This window comes from Micromesistius poutassou, assembly GCF_964030765.1.
Source record: "Micromesistius poutassou genome assembly, chromosome: 8".
Lineage (NCBI taxonomy): Eukaryota > Metazoa > Chordata > Actinopteri > Gadiformes > Gadidae > Micromesistius > Micromesistius poutassou.
Window position 1 is genome coordinate 15,954,735 of NC_140278.1, and position 17,635 is coordinate 15,972,369.

A 17,635-nucleotide genomic window follows, 5' to 3' on the forward strand; every position below is an offset into this window, starting at 1 on the left:
TTCAAAAGCAAGCTTGTGCGCCATCTTCTGTTCGAATATTAATATTAATCGAATATTGTAAATAATATAAAGCACGCATTAGGCAAATCCAATCTATTTCCAAGTTAATCAGCTAGCCGAATATTTTCCCTGCTCAAGCGAATGACCATTATAGGGTTACATGTGCAGCCATCAATGATGTATCAGTAGGTGGGGTGGTCCTCCAAAGATGTAGCGGTACATTACCGCACCTGACTGCGCTGCGTCGGTCGACACACACTAATGCAACGTATTGCGTTTCTGTATGTGGAAGTATTTTGAGCAAAGGTTTACATTAATACTTAGGTATATTATAAAATACTGAAGAAGAATACTAAGAATCGCAGACCACTTTAAAGGTGTACTTGGTACTGAAAAGGACGAGATGTTCCATATCAGTCTTGGGCGTGGGGCCTTGATACGCCTACGTCTTTACGCACAGCCAATAAAATCCCCCGGTATCCATGACGTAACCGGAAATACTACGTGCTGACACGTTGTTGGTTTATAAAGAGCTTAGCGGAAGCGTAAGGGCGCCATTTCACTGCAGAGTTGTGCAGTACACATCGTTGTCTAAGAACCGCCTCAACTCTGGGCGATTTGGATAACAATAACAAACCGGATCCACCCCGATGGAAGCGGCCATCAACCCAACCCGCGACAGGTATAATATACCTGTCATTTACATATATAAGCGGGGCTATGGATGTTGCCATCTCACTAGCTTTACTGTAACGTTAAGCTATCCTTTCTATCCAAGCTAGCATGGATGGTGGGGTATTCGCCCGAACGTCAACGACAATGATAGGAAATTAAATACAGTACTGCACCTTCATTGCACCTTTCGGTCTAATACGCACACCGACGTGTCCATGTTTCTTGTGGCCAGCCCTATAAACATTGAACGCCAGTGCAACATGGCTGGACGTCTGCTGCTGGCGCCGTCACTTCATTCATTTGTCCGTCGCTGTAAACGTACAGCATTCAGACGTCAGTGACCCGCGAATTATATCCGTCGCCGTTTTCTGCACATGAGTGTTTGTACGGTCTTGCACGGTTACAACGGATGGGATCTGCTGACTTGTTTGCGTAGCCAGGTTATAAAACCGGCCGTCTGATGAGCCAGCCGTAGCTTGGCGACACCCAGCAGCCTGGTTTACAATGCTGAACAAAAGCAAGTTGGCACCGTGCTACACCGGCAGGGTCTAGTGTTACGGGGCTGTTGTTGTTGTTGTTGTTGTTGTTGTTGTTGATGATGAGGATATCGTTGCACCGCGTGTCCCCCGTCCGGCTGGTTGTCAGTCCATCGGGACGTTCAGGCTTGGAGTGTTTACAAACAGTGGGGGCGGGGCGTCCCGCGCACCACGCGATCACCAGCTGGTTTTTGCTGTGTACGCCGCCAGTCACTTTTCTTTGGTCGCCAAGGGCCCACTAAGATTAACTACAATGTAACTTACCTACTGCTGATATTTACTCCAAAATATACGGGAAGTAAAAGTTTCTCAAGAATAAAACGCGCCATTCCGCGAATCAATCCATTCAATGATTTTTCAGAAATGATCGTCAGAGAATTGTATACTATTTGTATAATAACTCGTTGCAGCTCAAGCCACTAGAAATTGCTAATTAGAAAATATAGTGACGCTTTAAGTTTAAAAATGTATGTTTTCGGCCATCATGAATGCCTGGCTATCATCTAAATCCTGGTAAGAATATAAGAAAGCAAGCTTGGTGTTCCTGTCAGACTGTGGCGCATGTGTCTGTTTTGAGTTCAAGAGGAGCTTTAAATTATTGAAGATCGATTTCTTGATACCCGAGTGCCCGGAAGCCCATAATGTTGGGGTTTTGGGGACCTTTTTTTACATCCATAAATGAGGAATTTAAAATGTGAAGAACTTTAGCAGAGGCGTTTGATAATTGGTTATGGTTACAGTGTGCGTTAGAAGCGACTAAAAAAAGATAACTCTGTTACCTGCATGTGTCCGAGAAGTAAACAAGGATTATGTCTTGTAATAAAGCAACATTTGTGTGTACACGTTTTGTACTAACAAAGAAAGTTCCCATTGCGCTGCCATAAACAGCTTCCTATTGATGGAAACACTGTTGCCTTGGCGATGGAAGTGTGTGTGTGTTGATATCCTTTTGTTGAAGTGAAAGTAGTCAAAACTGAAATTATTTCACTGGCAGCAAGTCCTCCAGTAAAATACACACACAGCCCCACACACACAGCCACACACACAGCCTGAGTTAGCATTTGCTGGTCATTAAGGAGGGGGTGTGATCATGCGGTTGTTGTCTAAAACTCATCCAATCAGGTAGAGTTCAACTCATCTATCCAGGTAGAGTTACACTTTAACCCTGTCAGCAGCACAGGAGGTAGATTGGGTCGTCTGAGGATTTCATCTTGGATCTCAGATCCTCCTTGTCAGGTGTTGACAACATGCCCATGAGCAAGGCCGTGTGTCTGTCTGTCCCATGCTAAACATTTTACTATTTAATTCTTTCTTACCTCATGCTCATTCTCGTCTTCAATTGATTTGTATCTAGAATTACAGGCTTTAATTACCAGTATGCACCAAAAGCACAATGGGCATTTTTTCACCGTCATTTCTTGTGCTAAAAATCACCCCAAATGTGTTGGCTTCAAAAAACAAATGCTTGCTTCAAGAATATGAAATTCAGGCTTCTTGTACCTCGTCTGATCATAGCTGTAAAAAAAGGAATATCCGTCATCATTTTTGTATAACTAACTGTCAGAGTGCAATACATATTTGGCTGGCTATCCAACTGAACTATTGTTATTATTGCTGTGGAACCAACTTTATTTGTAGGGCTGAACAAACTTTATGCTTTTTAAAAGCATAAAGTTAGTTCAGTCCTACAAACAAAGTCCATATGTAGCCTTCTTTGTTGTCATTAAATAGTCATAAAAGCAGCTTTTATGACTATTTAATGGCAACAAACAAGGCTACATATGGACTTTGTTTTGATGCATTATGTATATAACTGCACACAGTAATTTACTTTTGGGAAAGAAGTCACAAATTTAATTTACCTTAATAAGACGTGACAAGATTGTTTTCAACAAGCCTCAAAATAACTAAAGTGTGAGAGATATACACACACAGTCTGCCGGTGGTTGTGGAGGGGGCGTCATCATGTGGTTGTTGTCTAAAACTCATCCAATCAGTTCCACTTTTACCCTTTCAGCAGCACAAGGTAGAGCAGGTCGTCTGACGGTTGCTGGTTTGATCTCAGTTCCTCCTAGCTAGGTGTTGACGACTTGCCCAAGAGGAAGACCAGACCAAACCCTAGTGTGTTTTCGACCTGTGAATGTAAGGCAATGTGTATTGTAAAGTGCTTCCATGACTGAAACGTGCTATCCTTTATAAATGCTGCAGATTGTTCAACCAAGGCCCTGTTATTTGAATTCATTTTATATTTCTGAATCACTGCAGATACATGGTCATGCAGTACTTTGATTTTTTTCTCCAATATTGATTTGTAGGGTCACTCATAAGTTTATATAGATATTAAGGGCATCATCAATTGCTTTAAACAAAAATACATTGGACATTTCTTGTGGTAAAATAGCAAAAAATTAGATGGGGAAAAAATAATAATACAAATCTGCACGTTATCTCTGGCAGCCTAAATATCGCTTAAGTGTGGTTTGGAGGAAGTCATCAGGTTTCAGATCCACTCTTGGTTACGGCAGAGCTTCGGTTACGGCAGAGCTAAAGCGGGTCGCAATTCTTGCGAAAGTTTGTTTATTCTGATATGTTCACACTTAGCCTATCAAGTGCTCAAGAGGAAAGTTGCCGGAGAATCGCAGAAAACATTGAAAAAATAACGTATGCCTTTCGATTTGAGATGATATGGCTACATACTTTAACTTAATTGACACTTTACATCCCTTTTTGTTGTCATCCCTTTTTAGCCAAATGCTGCGAGACTGATTTCTCCATCATTTTCCCTGTCCTCCTCTCCTTCTCCCCCGCCCCCTCCTCCAGCTCACTGTTAGGGCTGTCCGGGGGCGGGATGGACACCCACAGCAACTCCGGCGCAGGCAAGCGCATCCGCAAGCCCTCCCTGCTGTATGAGGACTTCGAGAGCCCCTCGCTGGGCCACTCCCAGCCCCAGGGGCCCGCCAGCTTCCCCCACCCCCCTGTCCGGGACCCGGGCCGACCGAGCCGGGTCACCAACCAGCTGCAGTTCCTCCAGAAGGCCATGATGAAGTCCCTGTGGAGGCACCACTTCGCCTGGCCCTTCCACGAGCCCGTCGATGCATACCGGCTGAACCTGCCGGTAAGGAAAACACACGCTTTATACACCGTTAAACTACCTGTAAGGATTATCCACTCAGCTTACCTGTAAGGAATGTATGGGGGGGGGGGTCTCAGCCTACCTGTATACCAGACCTCTATACCAAGGGATAGGGGCCCTTCTCTCGCAATTGTCTTATTTCTTTCTAATTTCCAGAACGGCAAAGCTATTGGTACCCTCATCAAAACCAACCACGGACGCCGTTGCAGCAATACATGATGTTGCGCATGTGTAATAGTTATCCTTTAATAGCAATGCATCTTATCTTGTGTAAATTAACATGCCAGAGATGAATAAAACGCATTCACAGTATTGGTGGGGAAAAGTGCTTTGTGTCACCATTACCCCCCTGTATTACCACTGATGCTAAAGCTGCTCATCCACACTGCTAAGCTACATGCAACACATTAGGTATTAATCCCCTGGAAGATGCATTTACAAGTCTGCTGTATAAGTCTGAAGGGTCTAAGGACCTTGGGAAGGTCTGGAATGTAGTTACCGCATCATTGGTTTCATTGAAATGGAAGATTGATTTGGGACGGTGGATTGCTTGACGCTCATTGTTGCTATATTTGGGTTCTGTATTTAAGCCATTGTGTACCACACAAAACATATGATGTATTCATATCCCTGACACGACTTCTGCAATGGAATTTGTAGGTGCATGTCATTTAGGTGCATGTTGGGAGCTGGGCCATCTTGCTAAAATATGTCTACATGTACATTGCAGACACTGGAGGCCCCTTTAAGCTGGCAGTCTAAACATCCTAGCTTCTCCTATGGTTGTGTCTGTGTGTTTCCTCTTGACTCCATTGTGGCTCATGCATGTGATGTGCCTCAAAGCTTTCCCCAGTGCCTTTGAGCTTTGGGTTAGTGGTGGACGAGATAATGACCAACCCTGGGCCACTTCTCATCAGAGGACTGTCTCATTTGGATAACATTTCCATATTCTGCTCTCTCCTCCCTCAAACCCTCAACTCTCCCCCTATATATCCCTTCCTCTCTCCCTTACCACTTCTGCTGCATCTCTGTCCTCCCCCTCACTGCTCATCACCTCCACTTATTTTTGTATATTCCTTTGTCTCACCCCCTCTACTTCTCTTAATATCTCACTGTATCTCACCCCTTTCCCCTACACTCTCTCGCTCTCACTTTCGCTCTCGCTCTCTCTATATCTCTTGTTCTCTCTCTACATCTCTTGTTCTCTCTCTACATCTCTTGTTCTCTCTCTACATCTCTTGCTCTCTCTCTACATCTCTTGCTCTCTCTCTACATCTCTTGCTCTCTCTCTACATCTCTTGCTCTCTCTCTACATCTCTTTCTCTCTCTCTCTCTTGCTCTCTCTCTCTCTCTTGCTCTCTCTCTCTCTCTTGCTCTCTCTCTCTACATCTCTTGCTCTCTCTCTCCCTCCACATCTCTTTCTCTCTCTCCCAGGACTACCACAAGATCATCAAGCAGCCGATGGACATGGGGTCAATCAAGAAGCGCCTGGAGAACAACTTCTACTGCAGCGCCAGCGAGTGTATCCAGGACTTCAACACCATGTTCACCAACTGTTACATCTACAACAAGGTACGGAGACACACCTTTTGCGTGCAGTTGGCAAATGGTCACGTCTGTAGATTTGAATGCTGTTTTCTGACTCCAAATATACATTAAACATTAAACAGAAGCAGGAAAATAATGTGAGGGTAATTGGAACATAAAATTGGCAGTGTTTCTGTGCATTGTACTCAAATCTACTAATAACCTCCTTATTGGTTATTATTCTGAATAAGTCCATTATAAAACCATGAGTAATTTTTTTATCATGCTGCTGAGTTGCGGTCTTTAGGCGGGGAAATTACAACTTTGAAGCTACTTAATGGGCTCTTAGTATTACAACGTCAAAAAGTCTAGAGATATGTGCTTCGGGGTGAAAGTGCTGCATGCTTACACGCTATGCTCTAATTAGAGTTATTGAATCACTGATTAAATTCTTCTGATGGCCCAGTCTCCCATGACAACATCAATGTCTAGTGGATAGGAGCTCAATGCTCATGGTGGTGGGCTGTAAGCGTGCAGGAGCTACATGCTAACATGATGATTGGCTGGGAGCTGTTGTGTGGATGAGCTACAAAAGGTGCTCTGGGAGCTGTGGTGTGGAGGAGCTACATGCTAACTTGGTGCTCTGGGAGCTGTGGTGTGGAGGAGCTACATGCTAACTTGGTGCTCTGGGAGCTGTGGTGTGAAGGAGCTACCTGCTAACTCGATGCTGTTCTGGGAGATGTATTGTGAAGGAGCTACATGTTAACACGTAGCTACATACTAACGTGTTGCTGTGCTGGGAACTTTAGTGTGCAGGAGCCAGATGCTCACTTTTTCTGTGCTGGGAGCTATAGTGTGGAGGAGCTGCATACTAACAGGCTGTGCTGGGAGCTGTCGTGTTGATGTGCAACATGCTAACGTGTTGCTGTGTTGAAAGCTTTAGTGTGGTGAGGCTACATGATAATGTGACCCTGTGCTTGGAACTGAACTGTGGAGTAGCAACATGCCAACGTGCCGCTGTGCTCTGGGTTTTAGCCCACGGACGACATTGTTCTGATGGCCCAGTCCTTGGAGAAGATCTTCCTCCAGAAGGTGGCCCAGATGCCCCAGGAGGAGATCGAGCTTGCACCCCCCACCCAGCGCACCAAGGCGGGCCGGGGCAAAGGTCGCAAGTCCAGTGGTGAGTCTGGGGCAAACATCATCAGGAGACGGCCGGTGTGATGATCCATTACAAGCGCTTTTATAGTAAATCACACATGTTAGTGTCCACCCAGATTACATATAATGGATGTAAATCAAACTGTTAATAAAATAGGGGTCCTTAAACCTGCTTTTTACAGCAAATTACTTTATTCTGACCAAAGTGTCTCAAGAAGTGTTGTGTCTTCGATTCGAGTGTTGTGAGAAAGTGTAGCCCCATCTACAGTAAAGTGTTCTAGACTCATGTTTGGCATTTTAAACAACTACGATTCTTCCAAACTTGTGAAAATGTCAATGGCTGTGTGTCTTACTTGAAGCCGACCCTAAAGTCAGGGTCCTTGTATTGACACTTCCTGTGGGTTTTGGAGGTGGAGTTTGTTGGGCTGTATTGAGAACAGCCCCAGGAATAGATGTTTGATCCCCAATGTTCGCAGTCTAGCTGTAGGCTTGTAAGAACGTAAGATACCCAACCTTCTACTTAAAGACATGTTTCTAAAATCACTTCAATTGGTAAAGTACTAACTACTAATCCTAGGCAATGGGCTTCCTGACTCTTCCTGACTAAATAATCATTAAAAAAATATTCTAATTGAGGTAATCTTCAAAACATGTTTCAAAACATGTGTTCCTTCCTTGAGCTACTCTGCCCCTTTTGACACAGCCATGCTTTTTAAAATGACAGCAGGACCGTCGTGCAGCACTTGGAAGCTACTCCAGTGTTCAATGTGTGCTCTGATTTGCTAGCAGCCTCACTTGCAAGCGGCGTTGGATGAAAGTGTGTCTAGGGGTCCATCTAAAGCACCAAGTGTTCATGTGAACCCCCCCCCCCCCTCTCTCAGCGTCCAGAGCCCACCAGGTCCCGGCGGTGTCCCAGTCCCTCTACTCCCCGTCCTCCTCGGACACAGAGTCCCTGCAGGCCAGCTCCCCCCACCCCGTGCTCACCAAGAGCCTCCCCCCCCCCACCATCATGGGCATGCCCCCCACGCAGCCCACCACCAAGGTAACGCACCACGCCACTGCCAACCGGGGCCCGGCCAGGCTCTACTGAAAACCTGCACTCACCTTTTGCGATGCAATGCATCGCTTTGTGTGTATTAGTAGACATCATTCCCACCATGGTTTTCCACAGACCAATTTAGAGGAGGGAAACATTCCAAGAATGAGTGTGTGTGGACGATATCTGTTATTTTCTATCACATAGTCTAATGAAGGTTGTATTATCACTTTAATGTGTTAATATAATAACCTTTCTCTGAGGTACATGTAACCATAACAACCGTCGCTGTCTGTACATTCTTTACCACAACACTGTTGCCCCGTCTCAACCCATGTAACCACAACAACAGCCCTCTGCGGCCGAACATCAGTTCCCATGACCACCCTCTCCTTGACCGCCGTGACTCACTCTCTCTCTCTCTCCTCTCCATCTGTGCGTGCGTACCCATAATGACCCCCCCCCCTCTGTCACCATAACAACCAACAGAGTCTCCTCTCTGTGCACGTTGCAGAAGAAGGGCGTGAAGCGGAAGGCGGACACCACCACCCCCTCCACCATGGGCCTGCCCGTCGGGCTGTCGGCCGGTGCCCGCATGGTGGGCCTGGGGAAGGGCGGGCACGGGGGCCAGATCCACGACTCCTCCCCGCTCACCCTCTCCTCCCTGGGGGGCATGAGCATGGACGCCGGCGGGCCCGGCCTGGGCCTGGGCATGGTGCGGGGCCCCGGCGGCGGGCCCGTCCTGCTCCAGCCCATGATGGTGAGTGCGGCCGCCGCGGCCCGCCGGGTGGGCAGCGGCCGGCCCATCAAGCCTCCCAAGAAGGACCTGCCGGACTCCATCCAGCTGCAGCCGGCGCGCCGTGGCAAGCTGAGCCCGCAGCTGCGGCACTGCAGCGGGCTGCTGAAGGACATGCTGTCCAAGAAGCACGCCGGCTACGCCTGGCCCTTCTACAAGCCGGTAGACGCCACCGCCCTCGGTCTCCACGACTACCACGACATCATCAAGTACCCGATGGACCTCAGCACAGTCAAGGTAACGGCATGTCTTTGGCCTTCTTGTTTAGTCGTCATCTTCTTTTATGTTTTTTTTCTTTATTGTAAATGTTTTTCATGCCGCTATTGAAATTTTGACATGGATGTTTTACCAGACTCTTATTTCATTATTTCCATTCACAGTATTTTTAAAGAGTTGTTTATGCTCAGATGGGGGTTCAACAACAACACAATGGAACATTCCTGGCCCATCCCCTCCCTGGGCGGTCCTCCGTGACTTCCTGTTACGGGTACATGGTTGTGAGTGTGTGCTGTGGTTGTTTGTCTCTTCTTCCTCAGAGGAAGATGGACTGCAGGGAGTACAGGGACGCCCAGCAGTTTGCTGCTGACATCCGACTCATGTTCTCCAACTGCTACAAGTACAACCCCCCCGACCACGACGTTGTGGGGATGGCCCGCAAACTGCAGGTCGGTCCCCGCATCAGTCAAATCCCTTCATCTACTCTCAGGGTAATGAAGTTGTTCATGAAGCATCAGAAGGCATCAGAAGATTAACGTGTTTTGAACTTTGAGGAAGTAAGAACTACACCAAATGTGTGGGTTTCCAAGAGTAGATTGGCTGACGTTGAGATGTATATTAATTTACTTTCTGACACTTTCATGATCCAATATTTGGGAGGTGTGTAGAGGATAAATCCATTTGTGATATGTTATGGTTATTATGGTTTTATTTCAAAGCCTGCTCCCTTTGCCTTTTATTTACAGGTGGCGAAACGCCTAAGTAGACAGGATGCTCGTGTAGTTTTGTTTTGATGCTATGTTATTTGTTATGTGCACCCCTGCCTATTTGTTAGATGTTGTGTTGTATAGACATGGATTCAAGGGTTTGATTGTACTTCATTGAATGTATGTTTTATTGCTTACGTGGATCTTACTTTTTCCACCGCTCCAGGACGTGTTTGAGTTCCGCTTCGCCAAAATGCCGGACGAGCCCCACGCAGACCACCCCGCCATGTCTATGAGTGGCCACCCTTCGTCGTCGTCCTCCTCCTCTTCCTCCTCAACCTCGTCCTCCTCTTCGTCTTCGTCCGAGAGTGAGCCCAGCACCGAGAGCGAGGAGAGCGAGAGCAGCTCCGACAGTGAGGAGGAGCGAGCACACCGATTGGCTGAGCTCCAGGACCAGGTGTGCACACAGGTAAGGAGGTTTCACCCAGTAGAGAACCAGACCCATGGTGTTAACATGTTGTTTAGGAGGTTAACAATAATTAAGTGCCATTATTATTAAAATGTTAATATGGCAGCTACATTTTATTCATATCTAACTTTTATATCAACATATTTTCTTTTGTCAAAGGTCTACTCTTACTATTTTAATATCATGTTTGGTCACTAGATGTCAGTCTTGGATAACACACACTATTTTCATAGTAAATGGTTAAAAAGTATACTTAAATATAGAAGTGTTAGGTAGTGCAGCCATCAATTATTATGAGTAGTGTTATTTGCATACTTTGCGGCCATAATGCCCATCCCTAGTATTAATCAACATTCACCTGCTTTTTGTGACTTGGTTCACTAACTAGAGCCGCCTTTTCACCAAAATTACCCTGAACTTTTATTTCCAGAAACACATTTCAAGGGACTTAAAGGTTACTTTTGCCCTTTGTTGTCTGCGTATAAAACAGTGTTGTGTTTTTATTAGGCAAATTAAGGCACAGGCATCAGGCACAAAACGAATAAAGGACATGAAAAAGAGAAGCATTGAGAGAAAAATCAGACTCAAGTCTCAACTTTCGTATTCTTTAATGCGTGCATGTTTTGGAGAGATTCGTTTTTGAGGTTGGTTCCTTGTTCATTCGACAACTAAAAATAGGCCATCATCACTCTTTCGAAGGAAGTTAGTATCCAAAACAAGACTGTTGGGATACAACTGCACACCGTCATGTTATCAAAGGCAACCTATATTCACGTACTGCAAGGCAAGTAAACATTGTCTTGTAGCACTGACTGCTATTGAGATGAATGATCAACACATTAAACAAAGTGATTAAATGAATGTGGTTAACCACTTTGGATGCAATAAGAAGATTGTGTGTATGAATTAGGCTACTGTAGGTTGATGGAACAAAAAACTCTGTTTGCGGCTGCAGATGTTGAAATGGCTGAAATAAGCTCCTGCGAGTCTTTCACTAATCAGAAATGTTCAGCGCTGCAAGGGGGTAAAATAATGTTCCCAGAACTTAAGTTTGACTATGGTTCTTGCTGTGGAAACTTCTTTTCCGGGAATCAGTTCTTTCAGTTCCCTTCACTATCACAAATCGTTTGTTTGATTCGTTCATTCAGTTCTTTCAGTTTGTTAAGTCATATGGTCTGTTATGTCATTTGGCAGGGCATCTCAGGTGTCTGGCCTCACCACTTTGCTTTTAAATATGAGGTACGCCCGCAAACGGAGCCTTTAAAACCACCAGAAGGTCTCAGACGGTGACGGTGCTCGGGAAAACAGCTAATTTCTGTAGCACTAGCCTACAACTCCGCTCGAGCATTACACGTGTGTGGTTTAAGAAGAATAGCCCAAGCTGCCTCAACCACCATGAGAACGTTTTAGACTCAATCAATATGAAGTTGAGGGGAGACGAAGCTCTGTTCGTTTGTATATTTTATTTACGTGACCATATTTTTGTTTTATGTAAGAAAAAAAGGAATCAGTTCTCTTCTTTTTGGGAATCAGTTCTCGTCGTTCATCTTCGGGATTCGTTCGTTCATGCCTAGTGGAAACGCACTTGGTTCTTGCGACGGTTCCTAGTCCTGCGGTGGAACCTTTTAGCCAAACATTTAAAAAATATCAAACATTGTTAAAATATGTGTTGGAAAAGAAGAGACGCACGTTCAAACTGTAGTGCCGGTTCGGCCAGAGTGGGATTGTGCTCGTGTTCATTGAAGAAACTCCCGCATTTAGCAGCTGGACAGTGCAACACCTTTTAGTAGTTTTGGCCCAAATCTCAAACTTTCAATGTTTGTCCCTCTGGTAGTGTTGTTGACTATTGACTTGTGTTGTCATGGTAGCTGCGTGCGGTCCACGAGCAGCTGGCCGCACTCTCCCAGGGGCCCATGGTGAAGCCCAAGAAGAAGAAGGAGAAGAAAGAGAAGAAGGAGAAGAAGAAGAGGAAGAAGCCGGAGAAGAGGAGTCGAGCGGTGAAGGTGAAGGCGGAGGCGGAGGAATGGAAGATGCCGGGAAAGGCCCCCAAAAGCAAGTCCACCAAGGGAGGGGCAGCCACTGTGGGGAAGAGGGGCCCGGGCAAGAAGAGCAACAAGAACAGCAAGTAAGTAAAGTAATCTGATTACTGATTTCATGGGAATCCGGGAACTCCCTTAAGGTAATCCAATTCATCCCAGATCCAGGATTACACGGCTGCATTTAAAGTCAAAAGTATTTCATTATCAAATATGCAGCATAACATATTTTGTACAGTGTACAGAATTAACGAGGCATGTGTCGTATGTGAACATAGTACGAATCAGTAGAAGCATGGGTAGTAACAAACCCACATAGCTGTAAAGATCAACCTCAACACTAAGTAGTACAATGGTGCATCAAAGACGATGCACTTCCAGCACAAGAGGGTGTTCACGCCGAAGCTGAGATCATTCACCTCACTCCTCCCCCTGCTCCTCCTCCTCCTCCCCAGGGCCTCTAAGAAGGCCTTCTTCGCCCCGCCGCCGGCCTCCTCCATGCTCCCCCACTACGACTCGGAGGAGGAGGAGGAGATCGTGCCCATGTCCTACGACGAGAAGCGCCAGCTGAGCCTGGACATCAACAAGCTGCCGGGGGAGAAGCTGGGCCGCGTGGTGCACATCATCCAGGCCCGGGAGCCCTCCCTGAGGGACACCAACCCCGAGGAGATCGAGATCGACTTTGAGACGCTCAAGCCGTCCACGCTGAAGGAGCTGGAGCGCTACGTCATGACGTGTCTGAGGAAGAAGCCGCGCAAGCCCTACAGTAAGCACGCTAATGCGCAAGCCCGAGATTAGCCTCAGGCTAACCAGGTTATCGTGCGTGCCCTTCAGTGAGCTAGCCCCAGGCTACTGTCCGCCTCTTCCGTTCATTTGCACTACGTCACCATGTGACTCGTCCTAAACGTCTTCACATGATTGGTCGTGCTTGCATGTCAGTCAAGACTTCTTGACAAGAAGGCGGTTCTTGACACTGTTAATCAACACTGTGTCCCATTATTATTCAGTATGGAAAGACTCTGTAACAGACTAGCCACAGGCTAACTGTACAAGCCCTACAGTAAGCCAGCCATGCTAAAATGCAAGCCCTACAGTAAGCGTGCCTGGCTAACAATGCTAACATGCAGAACATGCAGAACCTACAGTAAATGGGCCAGGTTATTAATGCTTATGTGCAGGACCTACAGTAAATGGGACATTAATGCTAATATGCAGGATCTACAGTAAATGGGTCAGGTTATTATTGCTAACATGCAGGATCTATAGTTAATGGGCCAGGTTATTAATGCTAACATGCAGGATCAATAGTAAATGGGCTAGGTTATTAATGCTAACATGAAAACCATGCAGTGAACAAGTCAGACTAATCATAGCTACCATGGAAACCAAACCGTTTTGCCTCGCATGGATTTCACTGCTGCTTGACTGTGTGAATGTGCCTGCAAGGCTGAATTTTAAATGTCAAGTGCCTTGATTGGCTATAGGGGCAGAGATTAAGTGCTGTTAAGTCCTGTGTGTTTTTAAACGTTTAATAATTTTACTTAGGTGCAGACAATTACTTATCTGCTTTTAATCTCAAGTAAAAGAAAATCATTCCTGATATAATTTCAGGGCCATTAAATGTGGACTCATTGTAACTCTGTTGGGTCCACTATTTATTTTTAATAGCCAAGAAGGCGAGCAGTGGCAAATCCAAAGAGGAGCTGACTCTGGAGAAGAGGCAGGAGCTGGAGAGGAGACTTCAGGATGTTAGCGGACAGCTCAACTCTGGCAAGAAGCCTGCCAAACCGAAGGGTAACGCATGCTTCCCCCCCCCCCCCCCCCCCCGTGTGTGTGTGTGTGTGTGTGTGTGTGTGTGTGTGTGTGTGTGTGTGTGTGTGTGAACTGCTTATGGACCATTTCTCTATAAATAGCTCTTTATATAATATAGGTCTTTCAACCCTAGACTTACGTTTCCCTTTGGTTTCAGCGGAGAAGCCGAGCAACGTGGAGCCCCACAGCCAGCCGTCACGCCTCAGCGGCAGCAGCTCCAGTTCAGACTCCTCCTCGTCCTCTTCCTCCTCGTCTTCCTCAGACACCAGTGATTCCGACTCGGGTTGAGGCTGTGGCTTTCGCCCAAGTGAGGACTCGCACCCCCACCCCACACCCCACCCCCCGCCCCCCGCCCCGCCCCGCCCCCAAGAACGCTCAGGGACATGGGCTGGCCCAGGACACACGATGCACCCTGACATAGTAGTGGGCCCAGACGACCGCCTTGCGGCACACCTTAACCGGTACGGGCCAAGGGGGCCGTCGTCAACAGGATGTTGGTGGGGGAGGGGAGGCCGTTTGGAGGCAGGAGTGGAACTAAGTGAGAATTCTGTATGTATAATCGTAGAAACCCCGAAACACAAAATGCCTTGGTTCTCCCTCCCTTTTCCCGTATGTGTGTGTGTGTGTGTGTGTGTGTGTGTGTGTGTGTGTGTGCGTGTGTATATAGACGTATAAGTATGTTTCTTTTATAAAGAACACTTTTATTGTGCTCGCATCGCAAGTAGGAGATGATGTTGTGAATACGCTCAGTCGGAGCCGTACTCCACTCCCAACCCACCCCTTCTGACGTTTACTGTCCTCGACATCTGTTGGTGGATAGTTTTGAAAGCAGTTTGGCAGTGCCCTCATTGGAGCTTGGATCTGTCCATCAATCATGTCTGTGGTGTGGAGCAGCAAAACAGCCAATCAAAGGAAGCCGTTGGGAGGGATTTATTTGTTCCTTGCCTTGTTTTGGTAAAAATACTTTGACCGATTTGTTTTTGGTTGCATTTTGCTTTGTCCTTCCTGCTTATTTGTAGACATTATGTCTGGCAGTAAATAGGCTGCTTGTATAGGTTTTACTTTATATTTTAAACGCTACCCCCATTTGGCTTTTGGTGTTAACAAAAAAGATACAGTGGTTCTGTAGGACTGAAGTTTTATGGGGTGCAGTGTAAGCAACTTTAGTTGTTTTGATATTTTTAAAAAAAGCAAACAATGTCTACTCACTCTGAACATTTATAAAAACAGTATTATTGATCAGAGTTCAGTACATTGAATTCACATCTTTTTCTCTTCCATCTTAAAAAGCAATCCTTAACAAATCGCTTTGTTTCGCCATTTTCCTCACGTTCCTTTGGCGGACTTTTGCTCTGAACCTTTGCTTTAATCAGAAGATGTAACTCTGTGTGCTTCTGTTTTGTCACTTGAAAGTATATATAGTGCTGAATCTATCAGAAAGTACTGTAGACAGTTTAACTTATACATATATATATTTATATGACCTGATTTTTGTGTAAAGTACTTTATAAAAAATACTCGACATTAGTGCACTTAAAGTGTTTAAACTTTCTTTTTGGAATGTTTTTTTTTTTTTTTTTTAAACGCTTGCCACTCGTCAGAAAGGCAGGCTAGCTTCACTCGGTGGAGACGGAACTACGCACAAACACCTTATAGACCCTGCATTGTAAAGAAAAAAGATATATATATATCGTTGAATGTTCCCTAAAAGATACTATACTTGTGTATATATACTTGCACTATGTGTTGCGGTTTTTGAAGTGTGTCGGCTATCCGTGTTCATACTGTCCTTTTTGTTCTCCTGAAGAGGTTTTCTAGTCGGTGGTTGACTAGGTCAGCCACCGCTCAGACGCATCACTTTCCTTCGACAACTCTGTATATTAAAAATAATCTCTTGTAGAAAAGCCTTGGGTTTGGTGTGTTTTCTGTGTCTGTGTGTGTCTGTCTGTAATAAGGGGGGAATTAGTGGCTATTCAAGTGCCTGTCTGGAGGGGAAAAAAATCTTCAAATCAAACAATGTTTCTAAGGTATTTTTTTTATATTCTGAGATTGCTTTTGAAAAAAATATTCTTATGGTTTTTCATTTCTTTTTAATAAAAGAAAATGCATAACCATTATTTGTATTGCTTTATACGTTTATCACTATAGTGATAATTTAAATAAACTACCCCAGAGCCTTTTAGAGAAATCTAGGCCCAATTCGGAAAGTCAAATCTCCTAACCTTTATGCCACCTTTCCTTAACCTTTGTGGAAAACATCGGGTCAAGGCGAGATGAAAAGGCGCTTCCTTTCCAACATAGGAAAAGATAGCACTATTTCAAATTAATTAGACTCCACTTTACCTAACCAATGTCATTGCGGTACAGCGAGTATTGCTGACCTTTAGCGTTTTTTTATTGTTAAACTAAAATTTTCAGAAGATGGACTACAACAAGCGCTCTTTCGATCCATGCGTTCTTGTATTGATTTCAATCAGGTTGTCGCCAACAGTGAGAATCACTTCGGTTGGACTTGGCCAACAGGAATATTTTAGGCCAATTAAATCCCAATTCACATGTGAAAAAAGGAGGCTAAACTTATGTTAATGTTGAAATTAACTGCCCCCAGTAGTCTTTCTGATATGTGAAGTTGGCATTTTCTTTTCTTTTCCTCTGCTTTACTGCGTGTCATGCGTTTTTGCGTAGTCGGTAAACGTCGTCGGTAGCCTGTTGCTTTAAATATTGCCGCCACAAAGGATTACGGGTTACAAATAACTCCTTTCCTTTCTTAAAGGTTGGTCAGGAGTAACCTATGCTAAAGGTGGGCTAAAGGTTGCATTGAGGCACCTTTCCTAAGTATTTTTAGAATTCAAACAACTTTCTCCAAGTATTTCTGGGTCGTCTCATTAGGAAAGATAATTTCCTAAGCAAAAAACAGAATCCGTAGAGGCCCCTGTCCTTTACATTTTCTTCACTGATGAAGAAAAATCATGTATAAGGGTGTAGTTTTGACTTCGTCCAGCAGGTAGCAGCAGTATCAGGTAAATGAAATGTTCTTTAAGTTTTAAAGGTTTTAAAACAACATAATTACAACTTTACAAGTAAAATATAACAATATGTTATCAGTAGTCCAGAACAATGAAAGAATGAGTACCTTGGAAAATAATCACGTTTCTAAAGCTAAATTACCACATCAATTTTTAATTTGCTTGTCCCAGGGTTAGCAAAATCAACCTTCCAGGGAGGGTTAGGAGTGAGAGGGTTCAGATGTCTCAAATCAAACTCAAGTCCACCACCATCACAACTCTTCTCTACTGCAGGGGTTCTCAAGCTATATGGGGCCAGGGACCCCTCATAGGGCAGAAATCTTTTCAAGGACCCCCTCATAACTGCAACACAAATGTAATCATATGGGCTCTTATCTATTTGTTCTGTTAGATGCTTTTGAACTATTTTATGCTTCAAACATTTAGTGCTAATACCACAATAGTGTCGTAAAAAATCATCATCATAATAATAATCATAATAACGTGATATATTTAAAATTAACATGTG

The 17,635-nt window shown here is 44.9% G+C and overlaps 1 protein-coding gene across 1 annotated transcript; it reads left to right on the forward strand.

Moving 5' to 3' along the window:
- Nucleotides 1-574: 574 nt before the first annotated feature.
- Nucleotides 575-15,955, forward strand: brd2b (bromodomain containing 2b). Its single transcript, XM_084471299.1, has 12 exons — nucleotides 575-682; nucleotides 4,032-4,326; nucleotides 5,779-5,916; nucleotides 6,907-7,051; nucleotides 7,911-8,071; nucleotides 8,580-9,098; nucleotides 9,398-9,526; nucleotides 10,011-10,253; nucleotides 12,122-12,378; nucleotides 12,745-13,055; nucleotides 13,958-14,083; nucleotides 14,259-15,955. Exons 1-12 carry the CDS (start codon nucleotides 651-653, stop codon nucleotides 14,387-14,389), a joined length of 2,487 nt encoding a protein of 828 aa, XP_084327425.1. The 5' UTR covers nucleotides 575-650; the 3' UTR covers nucleotides 14,390-15,955.
- Nucleotides 15,956-17,635: the final 1,680 nt, after the last annotated feature.